The sequence below is a fragment of the Bos indicus x Bos taurus genome, chromosome 12 (genome assembly GCF_003369695.1).
Source record: "Bos indicus x Bos taurus breed Angus x Brahman F1 hybrid chromosome 12, Bos_hybrid_MaternalHap_v2.0, whole genome shotgun sequence".
Taxonomy (NCBI): Eukaryota; Metazoa; Chordata; class Mammalia; order Artiodactyla; family Bovidae; genus Bos; species Bos indicus x Bos taurus.
The window spans coordinates 86,611,569-86,639,417 of record NC_040087.1 but is presented as its reverse complement, the minus strand read 5'-3'; the positions used below and the strand labels follow the sequence as shown (position 1 = coordinate 86,639,417).

General features: G+C 43.5%; 1 protein-coding gene across 2 annotated transcripts; it reads right to left on the bottom strand.

Moving 5' to 3' along the window:
* Positions 1-137: 137 nt before the first annotated feature.
* On the bottom strand, positions 138-26,684 carry CDC16 (cell division cycle 16). 2 transcript variants are annotated; one of them, XM_027558076.1, is made up of 18 exons: positions 26,510-26,684; positions 25,338-25,392; positions 25,144-25,241; positions 23,828-23,866; positions 23,434-23,574; positions 21,361-21,520; positions 20,389-20,480; positions 19,685-19,818; positions 18,848-18,927; positions 17,799-17,848; positions 16,909-16,982; positions 15,129-15,254; positions 10,086-10,238; positions 8,776-8,839; positions 6,385-6,446; positions 5,346-5,481; positions 3,770-3,860; positions 138-617 (listed from the first exon to the last, which is right to left on the bottom strand). In XM_027558076.1, the coding sequence occupies exons 1-18, from the start codon at positions 26,555-26,557 to the stop codon at positions 358-360; spliced, it is 1,863 nt and encodes a 620-aa protein (XP_027413877.1). In that variant the 5' UTR covers positions 26,558-26,684; the 3' UTR covers positions 138-357. The 2 variants fall into 2 exon arrangements, with proteins under 2 accessions (XP_027413877.1, XP_027413878.1); XM_027558077.1 differs by lacking the exons at positions 25,144-25,241; positions 25,338-25,392; positions 26,510-26,684 and adding an exon at positions 24,873-25,042.
* Positions 26,685-27,849: the final 1,165 nt, after the last annotated feature.

Sequence of the window (27,849 nt, the reverse complement as noted above, 5' to 3'; positions counted from 1 at the left end):
TGAAAGTCTCACAGCCTCATGAGATGTTAAAAATACGAGAACTGGGTGAGAGCATATGGAAGCTCTTGGTACTATCTTTGTAGATTTTCTGTAAGTTCAAAATTAGCCCCAAATAAAAGTCTGTTGAAAAAAAGACATGAGAGATGGTTTACCTTCTTTATTTCACTTTGCATTACTATTTTGTAGATTCAGAAAACATCTGTTGCAAAACTGTGCAATCCAATCTCTTAAGGCAAGTATCCATTCCTAAATGCAGAGATGGGGTCCGGATGCATGTTGAGAAACTGGAAATGTTTAAGACAAGGATGAGAGGAAAGACTTACTCTAAGACAAAGGGGAACTGGGACTAGTCTGGAATCATGTACTGTGGTCTGACATAGACGTCTCTAACATCATGTCACTTTCATTCATTTCAATTTCAAAGGTTTCTTCCAAGGAAGGTCTGGAATCTGGGGTTTTCCTTGAGGTTTCTAGTGGTGCAAGCCCTGCTTCTTCCACAGTCTGTTTTTCTACTTCAAATTCCCTGAAATCCCACGGAGGTGAAATAATGTTTTTTAATGTCTTCATTGTATGCACATCGAAATCATAACATTTTAGTTTGTCTTTGATATCTGCTCCTAAAAAGACAGACACACCACAGTAAGAACAACACAGAAAATCCCATGTGTCATTTCCAGCAATACATAACACTGCTCTATCATTTGGGCCACATGTCCTTGTAAGAGCACATGCATAGCTAACGAAAATGTTCCCATGTCTCTCTGCCCCATGGGTCTTTATGATGAAGGCAGACTGTGGGGAAGGCTCCCAGAAGCACAGGCAGGCTCAGCTCCAGGGCTTCAGCAGCCGCCTCCTACCCTCAAAGGAGTCAGCACCAACAGGAGCCTGTGGGCAGGACCTCCTCAGCAGCTGCAGATGGAGAACTCCTGGCTGGCACTTGGCCAGAGTACAGTCACAAGTCCCAGGCCCAGAGAAACACACTGATTTTCCACAAATCAAAATTGTAAGAATAATGGATGGGCCACGGAGAGGCCCAGCTCTATCAGGGCTTCCCAGGTGGCACTACTGGTAAAGAATCTGCCTGCCAATGCAGGGGAACCAAGAGACGCTGGCTCAATCCCCAGGTGGGGAAGATGCCCTGGAGGAGGAAATGGCAACCCACTCCAGTATTCTTGCCTGGAAAACCCCACGGACAGAGAAGCATGGCAGGTAGCTCCATGGGGTCACAAAGAGGCGGACACGACTAAAGTGTCTTAGCACAGGTTCAACTATTCTGACGTGAACAACTTGACAGTTTTACAGGCTTCAAACTAATAGCTTTCAGTAACAGATGTCTTGACAGATAACACACAAGTCTGCTAAAGATAAAAACAGCACAGCATGGCAGTTACAGTTAATAACACCCTTTTACATATTCAGAAGTTGCTGAGAGTTTACCTTGTAAGTTCTCATTTCAAGAAAAAAATGTTTCTGTGTTGTGACAGATGTTAACTAGACCTACTGTGGTGGTGGTTTTACAATGCAGATATTAAATCATTATGCTGTACACCCGAATGTAACGTAACATTATATGTTCAATAAAATAACATGTAATGAACCACCTTAGCAATCTCCTTTTGTAAGACCTCTACGAGGGCAGGCAAACATCCATTCTAGTACTGGGTCTCCAGACATTTTTTAATAGTTTTCATTCATGCATTTATTCTGGGCTGTGCTGGGTCTGCACTGCTGCACAGGCTCTTCTCTGGTTGTGGAGGGCGTGCCTCTCACCGCAGCGGCTGCTCCTGTGGCGGACCACGGGCTCTGGGAGCGCAGGCTTCAGTAGTCGCGTCTCCCATGCTCTGCTAGAGCGCCAGCTCAGTCGTTGCAAACAGGCTTAGGGGCTCCAAATGAATAAACTACCCGTGGCATGTGGGACCTTCCTGGATCAGGGATTGAACCCGTGACTCACTGTGATGAAAAGAATGTGATAGAAATGGTTTTGTGCAAACTGTAGCCTACAGGGGGCCCTGAAACTTTAGTTCTTCTGCCTCAGGCCCTGAGACCACCATGCTATAAAGAAGCCTGGGGTAAAGACCCACGGAGGGGCCCAGCTCTATCAGTGGTTCCCCTGTGCATGATACCATCTTAGACCGCCAGCCCTGCCAAGTGAAAGCCCAGCACACAAGTCACCACCCAACCTGAGGGCTGTGGGAAACGGCATGCCTCTGCTGGCCAGAGCTGCGCACTGGGCAACAACAGGCCTGTTTAACTTCAGCAAACGTGTTGTTAAACGGTTTACCAAAGAGTCTGACCTATTTATAATCCAGCAATAACAACATGCGAGAGTCCCAGCTGCTCTGCGCCGTCGCCAACCCCAGGTACTACCAGTACTTGTTTCTTCTTGCCGTTCTGGCAGGTTATAGAGATGCCTCATCATGGCTTTTATCCACTCTCCTGGTAAGTAATGACACCGAGCACCTTCATTTGCTTGTTAATTCTCTGAATATCCTCTTTGGTGAAACTCCTGTTCAAGTATTTTGCCCATTTTTGATGACACTTTTTCTTACTGTAGGATTATGTGTAGGATTTTTTGCATATAGACAAGCTCCTTGATGAATGTATATGTTGTAAGGGACCTCTCTTGGTCTCTAGTGTGCCTGTTTGCCCTCAAGTTTTTAATTTTATTGAAGCCTACTTTAACACTTTTTCCCCTTAGGCTTTTACATCCTGTTAGAGAAGTCTTCGCCCCCCAAGATCTCAGGAAGCAACCTCACTGCAGCATTCTTTCCTTTACAGTGTTCCTGACTAAGGGCCACAACTCCACACCAACTTACCTCTGCAGTTCTTGCTGTTGTTCACTCAGTCGTGTCCAACTCCTTGTGACCCACGAACCGAAGCCAGGCTTCTCTGTCCATCACTGTTTCCCTGAGTCTCCTCAAACTCATGTCCACTGAGTAAGTGATGCCATCCAAGCATCTCATCCTCTGTCACCCCCTTCTCCTCTTGCCCTAAATTCTTCCCAGCATCAGGGTCTTTTCCAACAACTCCATACCAACTTACCTTATGACTTGCTAATCATTTATAAAAATTTGAAAAATTACATAGCATTGAAATGTGAACATAAGGCAATTTAACAGTCCACTGAAGTGCCAAGATTAACATGCTATACTCTGCATTGTAAAACAGTAAAGCATTTACTTATTAGAAAAACCCCTCAAGATTTCTCAGTTATGCAGATAGACTGACTCTTGTGTATCACCCATGTTCTAAATGGCATTTTGCATAAAGCGAGTACTTGACTTTACAGTGAATGGATACATAGAAAGTGAATATAGCAAGTACTTGACTTTACAGTGAACGGATACACAGAAAGTGAAAGTGAAAGCAAGTCAAAGTGAAGTCGCTCAGTCCTGCCGACTCTTTGCAACCCCAGGGACTGCAGCCCACCAGGCTCCTCCGTCCATGGGATTTTCCAGGCAAGAATACTGGAGTGGGTTGCCATTTCCTTCTCCTGGGTTGGGGATCTTCCCAACCCAGGGACTGAACCCAGGTCTCCCGCACTGCGGGCAGACAGACGCTTTACCCTCTGAGCCACTAGGGAAGCCATGAATCATTAATCCCCACATGCTCTTCCATTGAAATAAATGGAGTTTCTTGATACTACTATAGCAAGAATGATCAGACAAATAAACTTAGAATTTATATGAGAATCTGAGACACCTAAACAGAGATATACAACGATCTAAGATATGGACTACAACATCAATAAGAACAATTATAATCTTACCAATATAAGCTTCAGAATCACCAATGTACATTTCAATGCAATGACCAAGCATTGTAACAGAAAATGTATCATCTCGCCTAAGACCAAGGGCCTGCAGAGAAGATTCAGCCTGGTTATTACAAGAAAATCTGTTTCTTTCTGATTGACTTAAAGCGTTGCCATGGATCTCATTTCTAAATATTCCAGGGAACTCAGGATAGCAGTGAAAGGAGGTTGTTATACAGACAACATGAGTGGCTATCGTAACTGCTGAAACTGGATGATGGGTATGTAGCGTGTCATTACACTATTCAATCTTTTATGTTTGAAATGCTGCCCTCCAGAAGGATTTTTAAAAAGCCCACGAAACCTTCTGTATTAATTAAAACACAGAAAAGAAATACATTATGTAACACTTAAATATAGACATTTGAAAGGTCACAAAAACCAGAAAACTTGCTTAGTCCACACTCCTGCTCAACAAGTATCTGGTCATCTCGGTGGTACTTCAGGACTTCATCTTCCCTGAAATCTCTAACCAACCCTTGCAAACCCAGTTACAAATCTATCATTCACTAATGTAACTTTGAAATGTTGTATTTTCTCATATTTTATCTTTTTCTCCAAATACAGTTATTTCATCAATTTGAAGACCCACGTTTTTTCAAATTCTAGCATCTGAACTTTGGAAGTCTTTCAACAGGTGGCTTCTTATTACTGCTGTCAGCTGGTCTCACTGTGGTGAGCACGCCTGTGTCAGCAGTGTGGGCCTGGCGGCCACATGAGTAATACAGACTAGACCACATACCACCTGAAGAATGCCCAAAGGAAGCAATGAGTTGTGGGCATTATCCAGAAACGTTCTGGTACACTTTCTGGCAGAGCCAGTGCCACTAGCTGGGAAACACCTGAGTGGGGAATGTGTACTGACATGTGGACACAATTTTGGGGAAAACAGGAATATTGATCACTTGGTACAAAAGTGACTTAGAACCAAACTCTGAACGTGAAGAACTGAATATCCTAACAATTTCACTTATATCTTCTTTTATGTAGATAACAGAGTGCTCCCTGACAAAAATCTATGCCCTAGTATGTCCAAAAGAGAACTTTTTCTAAGCAAACAAAAAAACCAAAGTGACAGGAAAGACTTAAAGTTTAAATGGCAGCATAAGTTTTGATATAATCTTTTTGCTTTCTAATTACTAACGGTGGCTTAGATTTGATGAAATACTGCATATGGATTAAGGAGAGAGCCTGTTCCAATGACGAATGCAGCAGTTCTGCTCATGTTGGGCAATTACTTTTAAGTCATAAATAGAAAGACTGGACTTCCCAAAGGGCTCCCTAGACGTGCACCCAGCTCAGCTGCGCTGACAGATACTCAGGTAAGGCTCACATCTGAGAACTGTACGACAACTCATACACTTTTCTCTGCAAAGAAAAGAGTAAAATCCAAGGTTGCCTGAAGAATTTTAAAACGTACATTTTAAATTGCACTTCTCTGAAATAAGAAAACATTGCCTAGAAAAGATGTTTCAAACAAGTGGTAACTCTCAATCAGATTTAAAGTTCTTGGTACAAACGAAAGACGTACGGTGTGGAAATAGTCCACAGCGTTCTCAAAGTTGCCCATCAGACTGTGAATATAGCCGATGGCGGAGTAGGTGGATGCGTTCTGAGGGATTAACACCAGGGCCTGCCGGTGGTAGTCCAAGGCCTCAGCATACTTCCTATGAGGAGGGAGAACAGAAGAGAGAAGCAGTCAGTGGGTACAGCGGGTTTTCCCGGATGGGCACACACAGAAACACCTCCCTATATTAGAGTCATGGTCTACGTGGCAATGCCCCTCACATCCACTGTGTATCCACTTCAGTCTGTCTCCCAGCCGAGTGCAGACAGTTCCACAGGGCCACCAGTTGAATCCCACCCTTGACTCTTGGGCCTAGCCCTGGCCCCATCACGCAGCAAGGCCTCTGTTAGGTGAAGGCAAGCTTCCCATGCCAGGGGTGGTTAAAGGAACTAAATGGTTTTGCTTTAAGGTCCACAGGAGTCACCTGGAGTAGCATTTCCCCAAATTTTCTAGAATACTTGCTCTATAGAAACCCTGGTGACAAAAGGTTTCGTGCACGATAATGTTTGGGAAACGCTGCAGTTCATCATGCATAGTAAAGACTGCAAGATACCCTGAAAAACCTGCTAACTTCTGAGTAACTTCAAGGTTATCAAACTTATTTAACCAAAGAGTCTCTTTCTCAATTATGATCTAATATCATACCAGTTATCACTCTGTGAAACTGGCATCTAGAGGAAAGCAGTGGATTAGGATACGAATATGGCTTTAATTAGGTGCTACTGTCCTAATTCTTCTAAAGTAATTTTGAACAGTTAAGCATTTAATCCAAGAATACAGAAGTTATTACTATTCTCAATATAATTCTAAAATAAAATTATACTAACAAAGGTAATAAAAACATCTCTTCAGTTGCTTGCTATATCTGAAGAACCAAGTACAAGAAAACTAAAGGATCTCAAAAATATGGAAATAGAAAAAAAAATTATGGAAACAGCTACACAAAATTAAGTAAAATTTTAGTCACAAAGAAAATTTCTGAAAAATGCTTTACTTCACTTACTTAAGTTTTCTGCACACATGGCCCAAGTTGTTCAACAAAGGTTCCCATTTGTCAACTGTCACCTAAAACAAAGCACATCAGACCACGACTCACAAGCAGCTCCGCCCTGCCCATCCGCACAGCAGGACCTCGCTTGTCTGCGGGTATCCCCTGGTGCTCCCACAGCACTGAGCCAGGGTTAGTGGCTTCTCCATCTTTCCCACTGGAGGACACTTTCTGAGGTTCATTTTATCAGCACAATTTTGTCAAAGAGCCCATCTATGCCTCAAATGTTCAAATTCTGTACCTCCAGCCCAGAATTCTCCATCTGCCTAGTGCATGTTTCTACTTAGAAATCTCACAAGCACTTCAAATCCAACAAGTCATATGCTAACCTTATCCTCTCTCCCGTCATCCCAGCTCAGTAACATCACCCCTCTGAGTGCCCCACTCACGTCCATGCCATCCCCGACCCAACCCCTCCAGGAACCACCTGCTTATCAGACTCCTCCCAGAGCTCCACCCCACCACTGACAAGTCTTGTCTGACCATGCCGCCCCTATGAGAGCTGCTCCTGTGCCACCACCATCTCAAGACGAGGTGCAAACTCTCACGTCCTTTCAAGGCCCCTGGAGACCCACATTTCGCCCTCCTGCCCTGTTTCTTGATGTTCTCTGTGAACTCAAAACCCAAGCCATACTGAAGTTTTGCACATTCCCTTTGCAATACCTGAAATGCCCTGCTCCCTACTTCTGCCTGGCCGGCCGTCCACCCTTTAGGACTGAAGTGCATTTCCTTGAACCCAGAAGGCCATCCTGACCCACCCACTAGTCTGTGTCGGTTCCTTTATTTCCTCAATCACAGCCCTTCCTGTGCACTGCATTGTTACTGCCAATTTATATCTGCACTGATCTAAGAGCAGGCAATATCGGGCCAGTTCTCTGTTGCCTACCAGCTCAGAGCTCAGGACACAGCTGACAGGCAGCCGTGAGTCAGGACCAAGTGAATCAGCAGACCTGACCACACCCTCTAACTCCCCTGAGCCCAGCTCTGGGAGGCACTGCCCACGTCAAAGAAACAAATCCTCTATGATTCTTAGGCGCAAACTGCTTTCCTGCGGCTACTCTTGACATCTGCAACAAAGTCACACAGTTATCTTTGCCTCCTCATAAAACTTTTTAATGGGTACTTGGAAAGTTTAATAGTACTGTGCTTTTGCATTTAAACCATTACTTTAAATATCTGCAAGAACCCAAAGTGCCTTCAAATCATCAAAGTTATAATTTCAATTTCAACTGTGCTTTGCAACAGTGCATGTCAAACTTCTCTGTGCATGAGAATCGCCTGGAAGTCTTGCTAAAACTGCAGATTCTGGTTTGGCAGACACAAGGTTCTGCGCTTCTAACAAGCTCCCAACTGATGCCAATGCACTGCTCCAGCCTGAGTGGCAAGATCCTAAGGTATTCAACACTTTGAAAATGGGCAGGGTCACAAGTGCAGCCCTGTGTTAACAGAAACACATACATCATCCAGCCACCCGGGACTGAACTGCGGACGACCCGCTTATACACAAACGTGCAGACACACAGAATACGATGTTCTTAAGTTCATGTGACAAGAGGCCAAAGTAAGCAAGGCTGTGTCTACAGGGACAAGTAAGCTGTCACCGGGTAGGGAGCCCAGGGGAGCTCTGTCTGTCTCCTCAGTAAAAAGAAACTGACAGCTGAGGAAGATGTGTGTTGTGGGTAAGTGTTCCTGTGGGCCGGAACAGAATGACACGGGAAGTGGTAACAGAACAGAATACGACAACATGGGTGTGAATAAAAAGAATCAGGACACAAAGAGCAACAACATGCAAACCTCTGACCTACAGAAGTGCACAGGGCCCAAAGCTGCCACGTTTAATGTAATATCAGTGTTCACATCCGAGAGAGCTGGAAGCACAAAATCACGCATCTCCCAGGAACCAGAGCCTGGTTACAGATCTGAACATATCTTAAATACCAGGTAGGGAAGAACAACAACAGGTCTAATTTTAATTACACCTGGCCCTGTTCCTGCAGAAAGGGGACCTGTTGCTACAGGTACCCGTTCATCAAAAAGAAAGGACAAGTCAGACATGACAGTGCCCACCCCCTTCCGGGATCATCACATACTCTCCCCACTGAACCATCATCAAATGCATTCCAATTACGCCCACAGATCAAAACTAGAGCCTCCGAAGAAGCAGACAGCCAACTGCCCTCTCACACTCTTTTTTCACCACGTACCAGGATAGGTCAAATACTGACACACATCTGCGATGATAAATATTAGGCTAATACATACTAGGCAAGACAGATACTATTTTCTTCACTCAATACTAAACATATTTATGAGTGTGTCTGTATTTACAGATATTATATAGAATACCTCATTCCCAATTGCTTTTATTTTTTCCAAAGCATCGAGAAACCATTTTTCTGCTGTTTTCCATCTAAAATAGAGGGGAGGGAAAAAGTTGTAGTTTATTCAAAATTAGCACATATAAACATTTTAAAAATATGTGAATTATCTTCTTCTAATAATAAAAATGAGATAAACATGTGTAATTAGTTTTTTAAAATTCAAGGGAGACAAATGATTACTTTTATGGCATTACCTTCACAAGAGCTCAGTACTTGGGAGATAGAGCATATTCTCATTACTCTCAGTAATCAGGTTCTACAAAGACTGTGAACAGCACTTTCGCCAACACGGAACCACCGCTCCCGGTGGGAGAACCACGCCCTCTGCTCGCAGGTTCACCAGCTGCTCAGAGCACCTGTTTCCACACGCTGCAGTGTGGCACCATCTTACTTAATGCACACTGCTGGTTCACGAACACTGAACTCACAGCAAAAGCACTGTGACTGCCGCCTGCACAGAGCTCGTCTAACCCCACACTCTATTCAAGGCATGTCTCGGCCCTCCTGCACTTAGGACACGAGCAGCACTCCGGCATTCTGCTTGGGGGTCATGTTAAACTGTGAAATAACCAAGAAAAGCACAAGCGGGAGGGGGGCAGCGGAGGGGCCCAAAATAGACTCCAACTAAACTGATGCATGAAATCATCACTACACATTATTTTAAGAGGCTCCAAACTCATAAAGACTAGATAACCCAGTTCTTAGAATACACACCAATGCCACAAAGAACACTACACTGGTACTAATTTACTGGTTTAAAATGTACGCGCAGTTTAGTGTAAAGGATCACAGGCAGTTCTTTCGGTGTGACACCGAACTGCCTGTTCTGTAAACATCCAGAGCAACAGCAAGCCTCAGCCACTGACCAGGAAACTCAGAGGCTGGGCCAACCTAATTGGTTAACTTTTGGATTAACTGATAACTGAAAGGGAAACATTTTTGTTTCAAAATTGTGAGAAATCTTTCTCAAATGTATGAATCCAATTCCTGGTCAACAAAGAGATGACAAGGGATTCTGCAGTGCCTCCAGGCCACCCTGTAGTGTCCAGGCCTGGACCTAAGAGCTTGTGCCAGCCCACAGTGAAGGGGATCAAAACCCGGGTGTAGTATTTTTAAAGACTTCCAAGGTAATGGTTGCTATTTCTTTTTAACTGTCCACCTCCTTCTAAAATAAGACATCTATTAAGAGTCACTGGGCAGTTAAGGTTAAACTCTAGTGATCAAGGTTTTGCTCTGTTTACAAAAAGGAACAAAAGGGCTCCCATGGGTACTTACTCTCCATTTTGAAATGCAACCACTCCAACCTCGTGCATAACAAAAGGGTCTTCTGGCGCGATGCTTAGAGCTTGGCCAAAGAATCTTTCAGCCAATTTTGAGTTATTGGTCAATCCATATTCTAATCCAATATAAAGCATTGGCAAGTGACACCTAAAAGTATTGGAAAAGTTCACATATTCAACACTCACAACTTTAGAATTCATATTTTCAAACCCTGTCTGCAAAATTACTTTTACATACCAAAAAGAGCACTTAGCTTTTTTCTAACACTTCATTTACTAATATTTAATGAGTATCTAATAAGCTTTTAGAATAATCAGCTGCCACTTCTAGAATCTATCAGCAACCTATTTACCCATATTTTCCATTATTCTACAGTAAAAAGACAGAAACAAAACCCTTGTAAAGCACAAGGGCAGGTCCCATGTGTTCGCATCCATGCCCCCAGCCAAGACTATGTTCCTCTCACTGACTCAGCAACACAGACCCCTCATGGCTGTGCTCAGTCCCCGCTCCCACTATGGAACCAGCCCCGCCCTCAAGTGGACTTCCACTGCATCGGTTATTAGCAGTTCTTCGCTAAAGAGCTTGGAATACGTCATGTTCCATTCTCATAGCCTCTGACTAGGCAGAGGAACTAATTTCCTTGAACTTTATCTCTTCATGCTGTCAGACAGTGGTCACAGTAAGAGGACCCTTCCCTGAAGGTGGTCGGACAGTGTCAGTGAGCACCGACCGCCCGGGCTCCACTCCAGTCACAGCTGAAGTTACAACCGCGCTGCCTACAGAAGTGCCACCAAGAGCCTCCACACACACACATGCAGGAGTATTGGGCAATCACTGACCCCAGACAGGAATTCAAATCCACATAAAAAACAGAGCGCCAATAAAGGTGACTACATTTCACCTTTCTTCTCTTGACTGACAGGCCTAACGTATACAGGACTGTAATGTTTACCGTTAACAGCACCAATGAGGTGGAGGGAGCAAAAGCTGCCTGGGAGTAAGGAAGCACGGCTGACAGTGTTTGAGGAAAAGCACGCGACACCGAGCGCGTCTGCAGTGAGAAAGTACGGAACCCTGGAGCAAGGAAGAGACAGCAGACAGCACTGGAGTAAGGACACGTGGAGTAAGGAGTTGTGAAGCAAGAAGCAACATGTCCTGGAATAAGCAAGTGACACTGGACAGTACCTTGGAGTGAGGAAGTACTGAGTCCTGGAGTAAGACAGCAACACCAGAGAGTACCTCAAATTCACAGGAACAAATGAAGAGAACTTGGAACAGTAAAAAAAGGTCGATGTAACAAACAACACAAATATACACCTGCTCTCCTTCTCATAGCTTCTTTGAAAAACTTTACACACTGAAACCATTACAACAACGGATAACAGAGAATCTGCTGTTTGCACATCTGCCCAACCAGAAATACTAACGGGAGTCCTCAGGCTGAAAAAAAAGACACTTAGACAGTAACTCAAATCCAAAGGGAAAAACAATTTGGACAAAATAACCACATAAGTAAGGATAAGACAGTATAAATGTATTTCTGTTTGCAGCTCTTCTTGAACTTGACCTACTGAAATTAAGTTGGTGTCATAAAGTAAGAAACACATTTGGTTTTGTCCCTGGTTGCTGGCACAGACCTCCTAAAAGCCTGGGGAGTCCCTGAGTGAGAGGTGTGTCCTTTGTCATGTACAACAAGCCCCTCCTGATTACACCCAATTTACATTAATGGGGACTCAGAGCGAGGCTGGTCACCAGAAGACCAGGTGCTGAGAGGACTGGAACTTTCAGCCCCATGCACAGACTTCCTGGTAGGGAGGCTGAAGGCTAAACTCTGGAAACACTCCTGACTGCAAGATCCCAAGAGCTTCCGAGCTGGTGACCACAGCACGGTCCTGAGAGAGCTGGAGGCTGCGTGCACTCCTACCCACGGACCGTGCACTGCCCTTCTCTTCCATTTGGCTCCTTCTGAATTGTATCATTTATAATAAACAAAACACTTCCCTGCATTCTGTGAGTCATTCCAGCAAATAATCAGACCCGAGGAGGAGCTGTGGGAACCCCTGATTTACAGCCAGTCAGTCAGAAGGACAAGTGACCCAGGACCAGCGTGAGAACTGAACTGACTTGTAGGACTCCACAGGTGTCTGGAGAATCAGAGAACTGGCTGTTAGTGTTGGAAAGTACTCTAGTCAGTAGTCGGTATTAATCCAAAGTAGACTGTTTAAGATGTTCATTGTAACCCCCCAAGATAATGACTAAAACCTCAAAAAATGCACTATATGAAAAAAACAGAATTAAAGTGGTAATTACAAAGGATCTAACCAAAGAAAGAGTAAGGAGAAATAGAAGAAAAAAACATGTAACATATTAAAAAACAGAGCAAAATGGCAAGCCTAAATCCTACCTTATTACTAATTATATTATACACAAACGGATAAAACTCCAACAAAAGGCAAGAAATCGGCAGAATCAATAATAGAACCATGTTCCAACTATTTGCTGTCTACAAGTGACACACTTTAGATTCAAAAGACTCAAGTTGAAACTGAAAAGACTGAAAGAGATACACCATGCAGGTAACAACCAAAATAAGCAGGAATGGCTACACTAAACATTAGATAAAACAAACTCAGACAAAATCTGTTACTAGAAACAACCAAGGATGTTTCACAAAGATAAAAGGCTAAATCCATCAAGAATCTAACAGTAGAGACCCCAAAGCTAGTAGTAAAAACTGCCAGAATTGGAGGGAAAAAGACAATTCAACAGAACAGTTGGAGACTTCAATAAGGATATCAGCTGCCATTTGAAAACATGCTTTACACCACTTCATGGGCATGCAGGACCCACCCGTTTTGGCTAACCAACGGAAATATGAAGAAGGTATCTGCTTTTATGGGAAAGAAACTTTCCACGACTTCAGCTTATTAAAGGTTTCACAGGAACACTCTACTTGTGACAAGGAGAAACCCACACCCACTTGCAATCATGAATGAAATCACAAGGTGGAGAACCGACAAGAGAAGCCATGAACAACACTGTGGCCCGGCAGGACTCAGGGCAGTGAGCAGCGCGCTGGCGGGAGTGGGGCTCTCGGACACGGGAGGACTGCTATGGAGTGTCCTCTAAGTCAGACACGCTAGGTTGTAAAGAACCTCAAGAAACCTAAAACACTGAAATCACAGAGTATGATCTTCAATCACATTGGAATTAGAAATAACTGAAGGAAATGTTGGAAATTCACAAATATCTGGTAATTATACAACACTCTTAAATAACCAATGGCTCAAGAAGTCATAAAGAAAATTTTAACAGATGTATGCAATTTCAAACAATTAACCAAACAGAGAGTAAGCTAAGGGAATACAAAGCTATTCTGATGAAGAAGTAAAACGGAGAGGAAAATAATGCTTATCCTGATGAGGTAATGTGAAAATTTAATTTAAAAAGTGCTCGACTGGGAAACATTACAAGTGTTAAATCATATAATTAATTATTGGTTTTGACTCTTGATCAGTAACTAAGAAGTAACTGTTACTTGTTAGTAATAACTATTCTGGGTTTGTGAGCACCCAGAAGAGCAAAATAAAACTAGCAGACTCTAGCATTTGCTCGGAAGAAACAACCCACAGCAAGTTATTATTTGCTGCAGTTTGCCAGACTGACACATTAGGGGTACATGCGGACACTGAGCCAAGCTTCAGCAAAGCACTGGAAAGCATCTGGCAGTCGTGGTCAACAGGATGGACTGGGTACGAGGACCATTTAGGTGGGTCAGTAACTGGTTGAACAACTGTAATCTGGAGGACTGTACCAGTAATATGTCAGGATCACAGACTGATGTATGTCTCCCCCAAACCCATACCTTAGGCCCCATGCTGGCCTCCAGTGACTACACTCAGAGGGCCTATGAGGAAATAATAAAGGTCAGATGAGGGTGTAAAGGTGGGGCCCCAACACAGCAGGGCTAGTATCCTACGAGGGACGGCAGACCGAGTTCCCTATGAGGACAGAGTGAGAAGGCAGCCGCCCAAAGGCCAGGACGAGCGCCCTCACCAGGAACCAAACCGGCCGGCCAGCCTCCGAGACGGGAGAAACCTGACTTCTTTTGTTTAAACCACTGTCTGTGGTCTCTGTTATGGCAGCCTGAAAGACTAGGATTCTCAGGGAGCTGTGTCTTTTATAATAGTGTCATGGACAGCTACTTAGATATCAAAGTCATACACAGAAAATGTAATACACTTAAAAAAGCTGGGACCCTAAATAATATAGATGCAGAACTGAGTGCCAGTAAATCAAACCTAACAAATGCAATTCAAGCAACAAGGTAAGGTAGCTAACTTGCACTGAGTGCTTTCTGTGTGTCAGAAACTGATCCCAGTCTGTAACTAGAATTTTCTTCATTACTCCTCAGTCAGCCTAGGCCTAAGTGTTGCTGTTGCTCCTATTTCTCAGGAGGTGAGTAACTGGCCAAGATCAGCAGGCACCCTGGCACTCCCACCACCTCCCCATCAGAGGTAAGGCTGTGGTCAGCAGCAGCAGCAGCCCACACGAGAGAACGGGGCAAAGTGAAACCAGTGAAGACCTAAAAAGAGTCAACAGGAAGAACAGCAGTACTCTGCTCCGCAAAGCAACATACTGTTAGGGCTCAGTTAGTATCAAGACATTTAACACGGACATGAATTCACAGCCCTGGCAGGCTCAGTCCTGAATCTGAATCATGAAAGAAGCCACATAGACACCTTCTGCACAGCAGCAGGATACGAGCAGCCTCCCGGCTCACGGCCTGGCCACTGCTGTATGAGCACATGAGACAGCTTCCGCCCTCCTCCGCTCCCTCAGCCAGCGTGAGCACGCCCCTCTGTGCCGGTCAGGATAAACTACTCGGCAAAGTCACGCCAGCTGTCTTCCCTCTCGCCCCCATAGCTACTTCACAAGCGTAAGCTACTAACGAGACACACTACGCTTTAGCAACCCAGTGGCCGAGACGGTGATAACGAAATCCCACTTGCTGCATCAGCCTGTCCCGCGCACCCTTTCATCAGCTGCGCTGCGGTGAAGTAGGCGGCCATCGCTTGGTCATGCTCACTCTCGACTGCAAACGAATGCCCGTACGCGATCCATGCCGGCCCGTAAGTCTTCTCCAGCGTCGTAGCTTTGCTAAAAGATGAAATTTCATTCATGTGTGTAATGTTTAAAGTTGTTAGGTTAATTTTATGGAAGTTGACTATTTCAAGGACATCAGAATTATGTTAATGAAAGCTGTCAATGTATTAAACACTAATGTAACACTGTGTTAATTCACTTGAAATAAAATAATGCTTAATAGTACAAGCAAAATTTTAAGTAATTTTAGGAGAGGTCCACAACTTCCTAGGTATATAGTGGAACCCATTAGCGTTCTGCATAGACTTTATAAACATTACTTGACCCAGGAGCTTCATTTCAAAGTGGAGGAGATAACCAGCGGCAGAAGCAACCTTTTAATGAAGGCCTGCTATGCACCATCTAACCCTGGTAACTTTCAGGGTTATTTATGTTTTAAGGGTTAAGTATATCGAGGATGGAAAGATTAAGTGACAGCCTACAGATGGTTCGATGGACAGGACTACATAGTTTTACAGTCTTCAACTAGGTGACCCACAATGAGCAATAAAGACAGCATATCACAAAACATGAAAAATATAAAGGACGAGATTCCCACTTTCTTAGCATTTTATTTTCTAAGATTTCTTTTACCCAGATGCTCCCTGTTTCACATAGAATTCATCACTGAATAAGCGCAGTAAATCAAAGCAGCACAGCCCAAGCGAACTGCTGTAACACGAATCATCCTGCTCCCAAAAACACAAGCACGTGTCCCTGAAGTGCTTAACACTCAGCAAACCGAGCGCTCTCCCTAGCGCAGGCTCCTCTCCTGTCACCTCAGCTTCTTAACAGTCCTGGCACACAGATGCATCACTCCCCATTTCACAGCAGAGGGAGGATCAGGGGAATGAACTCTCCCAAGGAATCATACCTAGTAAGTGGCAGCATGGGGTCTAGCAATCAAAGCTGGGTCCAAAGTTTATGAACTTTACCACAGTTCCGTTTTCTATTCCGTTCACATGGAGGAAGTCACAGGTATTACTAGAGCTTTTTCTGTACTTGAGTAATTGAATAACACTGGTTAAGCAGCTGGACTGGGCTGCATGGAACTCCTCAAGCTAATACCACAGCAGATCCTTAGGTAAACCTGTTCACTTTGCCAAGCATTCTGATTTTAAGTATTTTTTTTTTTATTTATTTAGGCTGCACAGCGTGGCATGTGCGATCTCAGTTCCCACACCCCGCGTTGAACATGTGCCCTTGTAGTGGAAGCAGAGTCTTAACCGCTGGACCACCAGGCACGTCCCCAGGAATACTGTCCTACAGTCACATTTAGTGACCCTGACCTCGGAGTTTCATGTAATTTCACAATTTAAAAAGTCCTCATAGTAAGAGGTTAATACTATCTCTGTAAATAACAAACTCCCAAAATATTTCATATTATTCCCTATTCATATTTATTCTCATTTATAAATAAAAATTTAAATACATCATAAGCCCCTTGAAGACAAGGTCTATACCACTGACTACTTTTATCTCCCCTTCCCTCTACAGCATCTTATAAAGAGCAGGGAACACAATGGATACAACTGAATAAAATCTGGAGAAAACACCTTCTTTCATACTGCTTTTAAAGTACTACAAGTTACTATATTAAGGCAGATGACGAAGAAATTACTTCCTGTAGGTTCACTACTACAGAGGGAGGAAGACAGTAAGTTCATACCTGAGATATCTTCTGGCATGTTCATTTTTATGACCAACCATGAGATAATAGCATCCCACTGCAAACCAAGACACCTAAAAAGTTTAAAATGCACCATGACCAAAGGCACATAACCTTGCACTGGGAATCAGCAACAAGTCAGATGTCCAGCACACACTCATTCACGACAGAACCTTCTCTACACAGGCTGTCTACGAAAGGTCCCGGGTAAAGAGAGACCAGACTCTCGACAGCTGCTGCTCCAGGTGCCTCCCACCGTGTTCCTGCAGCATCTGAAGCACGAGGCCCCAGCTTGGGTCTACAGACTCCACCTCGTTAGCTAACTTCTCCTGCACTGACTTCTCCACTTTATAAACGGTTTCCACTATGGGGTGCAGATTCTTCTCAGAGATTTAAACCCTGACTCCTGACTTTTGTCTTTAAGCACATAGTTTCTGATTCCATTTTCAATTTCTATGTTTTTGTTCTGATCCATGGCAGTTTGGAAGACACAATGATTCACTCAGTGCATAATTCAGTAAGTTATCATACATGCAACAGGAGAAATACCAAGCAGGTATTAACATTGCTTATGAGAGATATACGGCTTTCACTTTTAGTATTTAATTTTTCTGTATGTTAAATATTTTAAAATGATAAGCATATATTATTCCTATAATCATAAAAAATAAAGATTTTTAAGTTATATACTAAAAAAATACTTTTGTGATTTGAAAAAGTGAACACTGCTTCTAATGATCATAACCATTAGAAGATTCTGCTCCAACAACTTAAAATAAAACATCTGTATCAACTTAAATTTAGCCTCTATCTAAACACTAGTTAAGTATTTTCTTAAAGTTTAAGTAAGAAAAAATTACTATAAGGAAAAAAAGTTTATATTTACTTACAGGATTACTAGGATATAAATCCACCAATTTATGAGAAAGATAGAAAAGTTCTACATTAGAGAAAAAGAAAAAAAAAGAATAAAATTATTCATAGCAAATGGAATTTTAAGATATGAGTTTCCCCCAGTTACAACTCTTTACAACAATATACACTGTGTTCTCGCAGCAGTGATTTTATACTTTTCTTTCTTCCTAGACACAAAATTCATTTACCTGATGCAACACAGAAACTCCACGAGCAGTCACTGGCTGTCATTTACTCCCCACCCCACACCTGGTACTAAGTGGGCAGGCAGCACTCAGAGGGCCTAGAAGCCTGGACGAGCAGCACATGACAGAGCACTTCACGTGCTTGGCTTGCTTCAAAGGGCCTCGCCTGTCTTAAAGCCCACGTCTCTTACTCCAGGGGCCTATCACAGACCATCTCAACCACCCACAACCAGGTTGGCTGACCAAACTCTCCAGTTTATCGCATCAGCAAGGTGAGTTCCTCCTGAGTGACACAAAGACCAGGGTGGCTAGAGCGCCTGCACCCCCAGCAACTTGCAGGAGACGCGATGCTGCAGGTCTACGGATGGTACTTGGAGCAGCAAGCCTAGAGCTGGAGTGCCTGGCTACCCTTCTTGACAGAGCTGATCATTCAGTTTAAAAGATTTAAGGGCAAATATAGTCCAAACTCTAAATGTTTCTGAAATGTTAAAATATGGAAAACATTAAAACTCTGCCCCCTTACAATTTCTAAAGTTACTGACTCTTGCCATATCAGCTTTCTTATGGATTTTACAAGAAAAAGAAAAAGGCAAACCGCCACCCAACACTCTAAAGTTATGACATCTTGGAACACAAATTACATTTAAAAAAGGAAGCAGAAAGTAGGGATAAAGGAAGCGTGTCCTGCTGCCATGACGAGACAGACCACTGGTCAGTCTGACGGGCGCTTCTTCCCCTAGCTGTCACCTGCAATTGCAATTACCCAGGACTCGAGAGAGAAAATTTCCAGTTACAGAATATTTTTGTTATAAAAATTCTTAGTTTTAAAATAGTCTTACCATTTGCTTTATTCAGCTCTACAAGTGTTCCTATATGTACAGGTAAACAATTCGCATGGAAAGGATCTTTTTCCATCACTCTGAAAGTTAAAGCAGCACATTATGTATGTAGGTACAAACAGTTTGTAACAGCACTCATTACAATTAGCTATGTTTATTTAAACAGTCATTTCCAAATTACACACAATACTGTGGGTTGTAATACATTTTTAGTTTCTTAACTCCATTATCCTCAGACTATCTTAGTTAAGGCAATGATTAGGTTATAAATTAAAGTGAAAATCCTGATTTATTCAGAAGTAATAAACATAAACATCACTACAAACATTTACTTTAAATTAACAAATATAATTTAAGTGGTCTATTTAGAAGAATCAAAAATGATATGAAATATTAAATGAATCCTACTTGTCAATTAAAATCTTTGTGAATTCAAGTCTTTTAAGCAGCCCCAGAGGCAAATGTGAACTATGTACAGAGAAGAACTGACGGTGGGGCAGGAGGCTTGGCAAGCGAGCCTGACGCTCAGTCCCTGTGGGGTTTTATTGTCTCTACTGCAACAAAGAATCGACTTTATAAAGCAGGTGCCAGGATGGGATTCCCAAACTTGCACATTATCGCTGGGGATGGACACGGACACTCCCAAGTTAATGACACGAAGCAACAAATGTGCGCACGCCTCTGTCTGTAGACTGCTCTTCTGAGCCAACACCCGCTCTGTACTCTGCAAAGGCGCACCCATCAGTCGACATCATTCAGAAAGCATATCCCACACACTGCTCATGTAAAGCGGGCTATACTCTACGTTCCTGCACAAAAGTAAATGGATGTACTTACACAGAAGTCAGCTTGTAGCACATTTTAAAATCACAGTTATAATAATGTCTTTCAGCTAAAGACACGACCACATCCAGATTCTCCTGCAAACCATCTACAGACGCAGGGATGACAGTTTCACTAGGCTTATTATACTGAAACAGAGGAACGCAAACATGGCTCAGTGGGAAGCACGGAAGGCACACTCAACCTGACCCGAGTGTTTCAACGTCTAACACACGACAGGTGCGACACTCTCGAACTTCCAACTGCAAGTGTTACCAACACTCCTTTCACAAGTCTGATTCTCTTCTCACTTTTATCACAGAATTCCATGGTAGGAAGTATTTTACAAAGTAGAAGTACAGGAAACATAAGAAAAAACCCTCATTTTCACACATCATCCCATTATCTAACAGTTTCATCTTTTAAAAGTAAGAGTTGTAGAGTATGAGAGAGTCATTGATTTAGAAACTAACATTATTAAAAAGTTGGCAGGAAAAGAAAAAAAAAAATAAAAGTAAGAGTTGTTCCTGGGAGAAAGACATATTTTTGAAAGCTTTGTTAGGAATCATATTATTTAAAATAACCTATGTGTATTCCTGCAAGTGTGCTAAACTAATAAAAATTAATGTTTAAATTCTCAACCCATAAAAGAGACCAAATTTAAAGAAAGAAATACGATACTTATATAGAGCAAATACTAACTTGATATTTTAATTTACCTTTTTCAACTTGTTCTCAAACAGAAAACGTAGCAATTCCTGTTCTTCAGTGCAGAGCTTGCTAAGAGGTAGTGATTCAAGAAGTTCTTTTTCTAAAAAATATTAACAAAAAAAGAATGTCCTCAGTAATTATGGTGAAAAAAATCAGCAACAAAAATTATTCTTCTATAACTCTTGGTCTAAGCATACAGAAGTCAAAAGAAAACAACAAGATCAAATGTACTACAGAAAACTAAGACCGAGGTGATGAGAACCATGAAACAGCTGTGTGCGAACCTTCAGGCAACTCTAATCACCCTCAGGCTTGAGCGTCACCCCCAGCCTCAGCACGACGGACTCTGCGGGGACAATCTCTGCCGTGCTGGCTGTCCTCTGCCCTCTACCCACAGGATTCCACAGGCAACCTCCAACCCCCACCCTGATCTGCCCCCAAGCTGAGACAGTCAGACTCTCCCCAGACACTGCCGAATGTCCTCCAGGGGACAAAACCACAGGCTGAGAGCTCATCAGGCCAAAATATGTCTGAGTCCCGTTGACACATCTCCACCTTCTCTGCTTCTCTCGTTCAGGCACCTCGCACCACTGGCCACACACTCGGTCAATGGCTCTCAGCCCGTGCGTCACCTTAGAACCACCTGATGCCAGGCTCCCACCACGGATTCTGACTTGACTGGTCAGGAGTCGGGACCTGCACACTGAATATTTGTCAAACTCCTCGGGGTTTAAAGTGCAGCCGTGTTGGGAATCACTGAATCAGACCCTGAATTCTTACACAACCTCAAGTCATCAAGAGGCTGACTGCAAGAAGTACTTCCCAATACTGTATTTTGCAAAATGCTTCACGTCTGAAGACATGAAGGAAGCGAACAGGTTTATTTAAAACCTGTACATAGCCTGCTATTGAGTCTATAAGTTTCAGAAAAACAAACAATATTAATTGTGCTAAACATAAAAACACCTGGGTTTCCAAACCTTCTTGGGCTGTCAACATATGGTGGGACGTTAACAGATCAAATGCTTCAAAGCAATACACGTCAAGCTTCAAAGCTTCTTTATAGCTATAGGTAGCGAGGGTTCGGTTGTCTAGAGCATCATAGATTTTTCCTCGTAAAAGACAAATGGAACTCTTTATCTGTTGGAAAAATAAGTCACATACTAAGTCAATACTACTGAAAGTAATTTTGATCAAAAATCATATGCTGTCCGAAGGCGAAGACTTTTTTTTAATATCTAAAAGGATTCACTCCATCTCAGTGTCAGACACAATACACATTAACAGAAACATAAAACAAAGTAAAACTGCTGGCACCTACCTTCCCGAGGCTCCCTCACGTCAACAAACCTTTATGACTCGGTTATGCGTCGATGCTACTTTGTTCATACTTGTTCTGCCTCCAAGACGGCAGAATAGCTCACAGAGCACACACACGCCGAGTCAACATGAAGACAGCCTGACGGTGCGTCTCAGGGACGAACCTGAGGAAGCGCTAGAGAACTGGCAGCAGCGCAGCACGGATCAGGAGCTTGGCCTTCGGGGCCCGGAGAGAGGCGAGCTCCAGTCCCAGCTGTGATGCTCCCAAGTGACCTTGGACCATGCTCCAGCTGCTCACGCCTCAGTCCCCCTCCCCATCTAACTCACAGGCGCTGTAAGGGTCGGAGGTGGTACCATCCAGAGGCAGCACACGGTAAGCAGCTCACACAGTAGCCACCTCACTACTACCAGTAACAAAAGGATGGAGAAACCAGATTTATGTTCTAGATTTGAACCTCAAAAAACAAATAAGTGAGCTTAAAGGTTGTCCAGAGATGCCATTAGGCTTCTCAGGTGGCTTAAATAAACTGCCTGCCAATGCAGGAGACGGGGGCTCTATTCCTGGGTGGGGAAGACCCCCTGGAGAAGGAAACAGCAACCCACTCCAGTCATCTTGCCTGGAAAATTCCCTGGACAGAGAAGCCTGACGGACTACAGTCCATGGGGTCGCAAAAGACAGGACACAACTGAGCGCCTGAGCACACATGCACGCAGAGACGCCACTAACTGGAAATGGGATGAAGGAGACTCATCATAAAACCACAATTAAAAACAGTAGAGGACATTATGGGAGAATCTTAGACCTATGCAGTATCTGTGAGTTATTAAAAAAACATAAACTCAATAAAATAAATACTGCATTAAAAATAAATCATGCATTTCTTAGCAGTTAATGTATAAGAGGTCCAAAAGTAATAATCCTCAACTCGCCCATCAATGCATTTCCTCACACACACAAAAAAAACCTAAGAATGTTTAGTATTCCTACCACTATATGGTGAAGAGCAGAGTAACCAAGTTCCTGCACAGATATGTTACAAAGAGTAACTGGGATATGAAGGAATTGGTGGCTAACAGCTAAGTGATATAGGGTCTCTTGCTGAAATTTAAAAAAAAAAAGTTCTCAAAGTGATTATGGTAAGGATTGTACAGCTCAGTAAATATACTAAAACCCAATGTACTATGCACTTCTGAAGAATGAACTGCATGTTATGTGAATTACATTTCAAGACAGTTGTTTAAAAAAAGAATAACAGTCCAGATTAGTAATCTGGCTGTGAATGTTATCTGTTTTACATTACATTATATAATCTCTGCCAGCAGGAATTTGCGATTTCAGGCAGGTATGAAGTACACAAACTGAAATACAGAAAATAACACAAATAGTAACATCAAACCACTTCCTGGAAAGAACAAGGTTTCTTGCTGCTGCTGCTAAGTCACTTCGTCAAACACAGTTAAGAAGGGAAAAGTGGGAAGGAATTTAAAACATCAAAGTTGAAAAGAAAGACCTTAAGTTTGCCTATTTCAGATTCAAGCATCTGAGGACACAATTACAATTTCTAATGGCTCAGAAATGTCTTAAAATCTTTTCGGGTTGGGAAAATCAAGTAAGTTGGCAACCCAACTATTTTAAGACGATCATAATGAAGTAAAAGAAGGTGATTTATATTTGCCCTCTCCTGTGGGCAATTCTTACTGATGTCACTGAAACTTCTTACTGTATTACTTACTGAGGACTGTGACATTTCCCAGTCACTGGAGGGGTCTTTCAAGCCACTTTCATCCTTCAAACATTTCTCAAACAGCCGTTTGTTGATCGGCTCCTCCATGTCAAGAATATCAAGAGCCTGCTGATGTTCTTTCGCAGCAAACTATATAAAAAACAGACACAGCCTTTGTCACTTATGACTTCTGATACTAGATAAACACAGTCACTGAAGATTTTAAAAGGTCATGAATACTGTACCCACTCATTACTTAAATTTAAAATTTAAAGTAGAATTTTCTTCATGCACATCAGCTTTTAGTAAATGGAGAATCAGTATACTGAATTCTCACTCTCATGTGAGGGATACAAAGATTCACAGCATTAAACCTTTACCAAATAACCAGAGCAATACTTACATGGCATCTAGCTGCAAGGTAGCGACATGCTTCGTACAACTAGAAAAGAAATTAATCTATCAAAAAAGTGATCAAGATAACATGCATCTTTGATCGAAAAGAAAAGTATAACAAAAAAGAGATCAAAGTTATTTTCATGATTCCTCTTCTACTCTCACAGAGAAAAAAAGTCTCATATTCATCATGAACCTACTGTTTGCCAAGCACCAAGGATTCAAAAAGGAATAAGGACTTGCCTCAAGGAGGTTGTAACAAGGGAGACATAAGTACAGCACATAGTTTCTTTTATAAGCTATGAAAGAATCGCATGAAAAAATACTAGCCAGTTGAATAAGGAAACCCCCTCCGGGGGAGAAGGTAACTTGGGAGTTGGTCAGCATCCCAGCACTGAGTGTGAGCAGCTGTCACCCGTCTCAGGAGCTGCGAGCAGCGAGCATGACTGGACACACACTCCACGCACTGACGGTGGTGGTGACTACGTGACAACTGGAGAGAAATCACAAAACACCTGGGGGGGCGTCCATGACTGCATCTGACTTTATGAGTTAAAGTCGCTCAATCGTGTCCAACTCTTTGCAACCCCATGGACTATACAGTCCATGGAATCCTCTAGGCCAGAATATTGGAGTGGGTAGCCTTTCCCTTCTCCAGGGCAATCTTCCCAACCCAGGGATTGAACTCAGGTCTCCTGCATTGCAGGTGGATTCTTTACCAGCTGAGCCACTAGGGAATCCTGTAGGTACTAGGAAAGCACTGAGAAAGCGCTGAGTGGTACTGTGAGAGATGTAATCAGATCTGTTTTAGGAAGACCACCCTGTGAGAGTTTAAAGGATGAACTGGAGACAAGGAAAGGGGTGTGGGAAAGATGTTACTGAACAAAAGAGAGAGGCTAAAACAACAAACAGACAAATTACAGGCCTGATGTGCAGAGTGGTAATCAGACAGAAAGGAACAGCCAATACTTTCAGAGCTATTTAGAAAAGTGTTGTCAAAACTTAGTGACTGGATGGGGGGTGGGGGTGGCAGGAGGGAAAAACAAAGTGACCTGAGTTAGGAATAAGAGCATTTCTCTTTGACTTTCCTGGCGATTCCAACGCAAGGGACATGGGTTCCATCCCTGTTCAGGGAACTAAGCTTCCGCATGCCTCATGCTGAGACCAAAAAGAAACATGAAAAGAAACACAAGAAATTTCTCTTTACATTTCATAAGAGAAACTGAATCCTTTAAAATATTCTTCAAAGTATGTTCACATAAAAAGAACATATACCTAAAATACTAACCTAACAACATTTTTAACACCTTTGGACTCACTCACTTTGTCCAGTTTCCGAGACCGAAGTGCATGAGCCGCCCTGTGATACTGGGCTGTCAGGTAAAGACACTGGGCCAACCAGTAAATGTCCCGGGGGTCCTCTGGAGGGAAAGTCACATAAAGGGTCAAAGGTGCGAGGTGAAGTAGAAAGTTCTTTTAAGGATAGAGAAATCAGAAAAATAGAATTTGTCACTTACCATGAGAGAGTGAAGCTACTTTATCTGCCCAAAACAGAGCACTCTGATACTGCTGCTGCATCATAAAAAGAAAAAGCAGTAATTACCCTGTTCTTTCAACAGTTTTACACAGATAGCTAGTATTACTAGAAGGTTTTAATGCTATATAACACACCAACATCTCAATACAGTATTTTTTTTAATGTATAGTATCAATCATATCTCTGTATTCTATCGCAGGTGAGTTTTAGTTCCGTGGAAGACTGTTGACATACAATTTAAGAAGGCAGATTTTTTAAAAAATTTGTACTCTGCAGAAGTACCTCAGCAGGTATTTAAGGACGTGGCTGATTAAGTGATCGCCAGCGAGGCTCTCAGTCTTTGCCTCAGGCCTCCTAGATGCGAACCTGGAACTCCGCTGCCAGTCAATGTGGGAGGAGGGATGCTCTGGCAGGGTCACAGATCTGCCCAACCTTAGTGCCTGGAAGGCTGAAAGCAGGCCTGTCCCCTTCCTCGCCCAGAGCCAGAGGAAAAGTGCTCCGGAAGAATTTGGTTAACTCATCTGACTTAAGGCAAACCAAAATACAGCGTTCTGAATGTTGCAAACAACCAGCAACAATATTTCACATTCAACTCCTAACAGTTCACACTGAACAGGCTTTTCTCTCCCCTTCTTGGTTTCCAATTTATTGGGACCACATATATTTTACAAAGACTAGGTGACATCGTAGACTAAAGGGATGCTGCTGATTCTGGAAATACGTCTTTCCTTAAACACTGATGCTCATTCAAGCGAAGGGAAGGGAGAGGAGGTGTAGTTAACACGAACTTTTTAAAGTACTGATTTTGACATTAGAAGTTTGTCTTTATCATTATTCACTTAAACTTGCCCAAATAAGGACAACCAAGCTTTAAACGTTTTCTATTTACTAGCGAAGTTCACAGGCCACCCCTCGACTTGCGCTCAGTAGGAAGCGTGTGCTGAACTGGCCGGACCGGGCTCGGGGTCGCCGACCCGTGCCGGGCTCTCGGAGACGCCCGGCGCCCAGCGCTCCCCGGCCTGCCGGCCGCAGAGGGCCGGCGCTCGACGCTCCCTCCAGGGCTCCGGCCCGAACCAAAGCCCAGGGCCGCATGGCCGCGCGCCGCCAGGACCGCGTCTCCAGAGCCCCGCCCGCGTCCCCGGCCGACCCCACCTGGTCCAGGTACTGCCGGACACGCTTCCGCAGCCGCTCCAGGTTCATGGCTGCGGGGCCGGGCCCGGCGCGCTCGCCGCGTCCCGCTGCCCACCAGGCAGACCTGGGCCCGCGCCCGGCGCCCGCGCCAACGCCTCTGGACCGCGCGCGGAGCCCGGGAACTTCCGCTCCCGGCTGGCCCCGCCCCGGAAGCCCTGTGCAAAGGAGTCCCCTCTGGAGCCGGAAACGGGCGTCGCGCCGTGGGTTCCGAGGCGTTCCTCGCCCTTTCGGTGGCCAGGGCTCTCTTTCGGACTGCTACGTTGTTTTCTGTATCGTCCGGTTTTTACAAGAATTCTGATGTCCGTTTAGGCGGAATCCCCCGCTCTTTACCCTCCTTATCCACTGCAATCTCCCAGGTGATGTCTGATCACCTTGGCCTGCCTTCAGGGAGAGCTCCGTGAGGTCCGAGGTCTGCTCCCAGTCCTTTTCCTCCGGTTGACCCACACGAGCTCCTTGGCTGCGCCTTCCCACTCGCGTGTGCTGCGTCGAGTTAAACCGTTTCCTCCTCGCTGCAAATTTCCATCGCAGAGGTCCTTGTACCCGTGTTGACAGTTTCCCACCTTTGAATAAAACCTTACAGCGCCTTAAGGAATGTAATTTGAATTTTTTTTTTTTCTTTAACATCATTCAAATGAAATATCCAAAAGAGGCCAATCGATAGAGATAGAGAATTGAGAGTAGTTGTCAGGGGCTGGAGTGAGGGATGGGGTTTCTTTTAGAGTGATGATAATGATCTAAAATGGATTGTCGTGGCTGCTGCATAGCTCCGTGAATAAACTGAAAGCCATAACCTCTACACTTTCAACTTTATGGTGTGTGAAAGATATTTCAATAAAGTTGCCTTTAAAAGCTCATCTTTGACAATTTGCAAAAAGAAACTATTTGACAAATAGGTTTTCCATACTGTGCATGACATGGTGCCAGCAGTAGCTGTGCAAAGATGAGAAAGTCCTATGCTTACTTGAGAGCAATGTCTGTACATGTAATATGTTCGGTCTAGTAGAGGGAAACAGATGAGTAAATATCTAAGTGCAAAGAGCAAAGATGCACTCAGGAAGGAGTGGAGGGACTAACAGGGAATGGTCAGTACTAACAAAGTCAGAAATCAAGTGACATGTAAGCAATTGGAGTGGAGGTGATGTAAGCTGAACCTTTCTTCCCCATAATGAAGTTCAACTTTTAAAATAAAGACAATGCATTCTCATTACCATAACCCCCACCAAAAAAAAATTGTAGACAAACAGCACTTGAAGTCAAAAGACAAGGTAGGGAGAAATTTTAAATCTACCATAAGATACTAA

Bases quoted from the DNA above. Each gene is read 5' to 3' on its own strand.
- CDC16 (XM_027558076.1), bottom strand. From the start codon at position 26,557: ATGAACCTGGAGCGGCTGCGGAAGCGTGTCCGGCAGTACCTGGACCAG. The intron at 6,447-8,775 runs GTATTCTATATA...GCTTTGTTTTAG, and splicing joins TAAAAGCAATTGGGAATGAG to GTGACAGTTGACAAATGGGA. The intron at 5,482-6,384 runs GTAAGTGAAGTA...CCCTCCTCATAG, and splicing joins CATGTGTGCAGAAAACTTAA to GAAGTATGCTGAGGCCTTGG.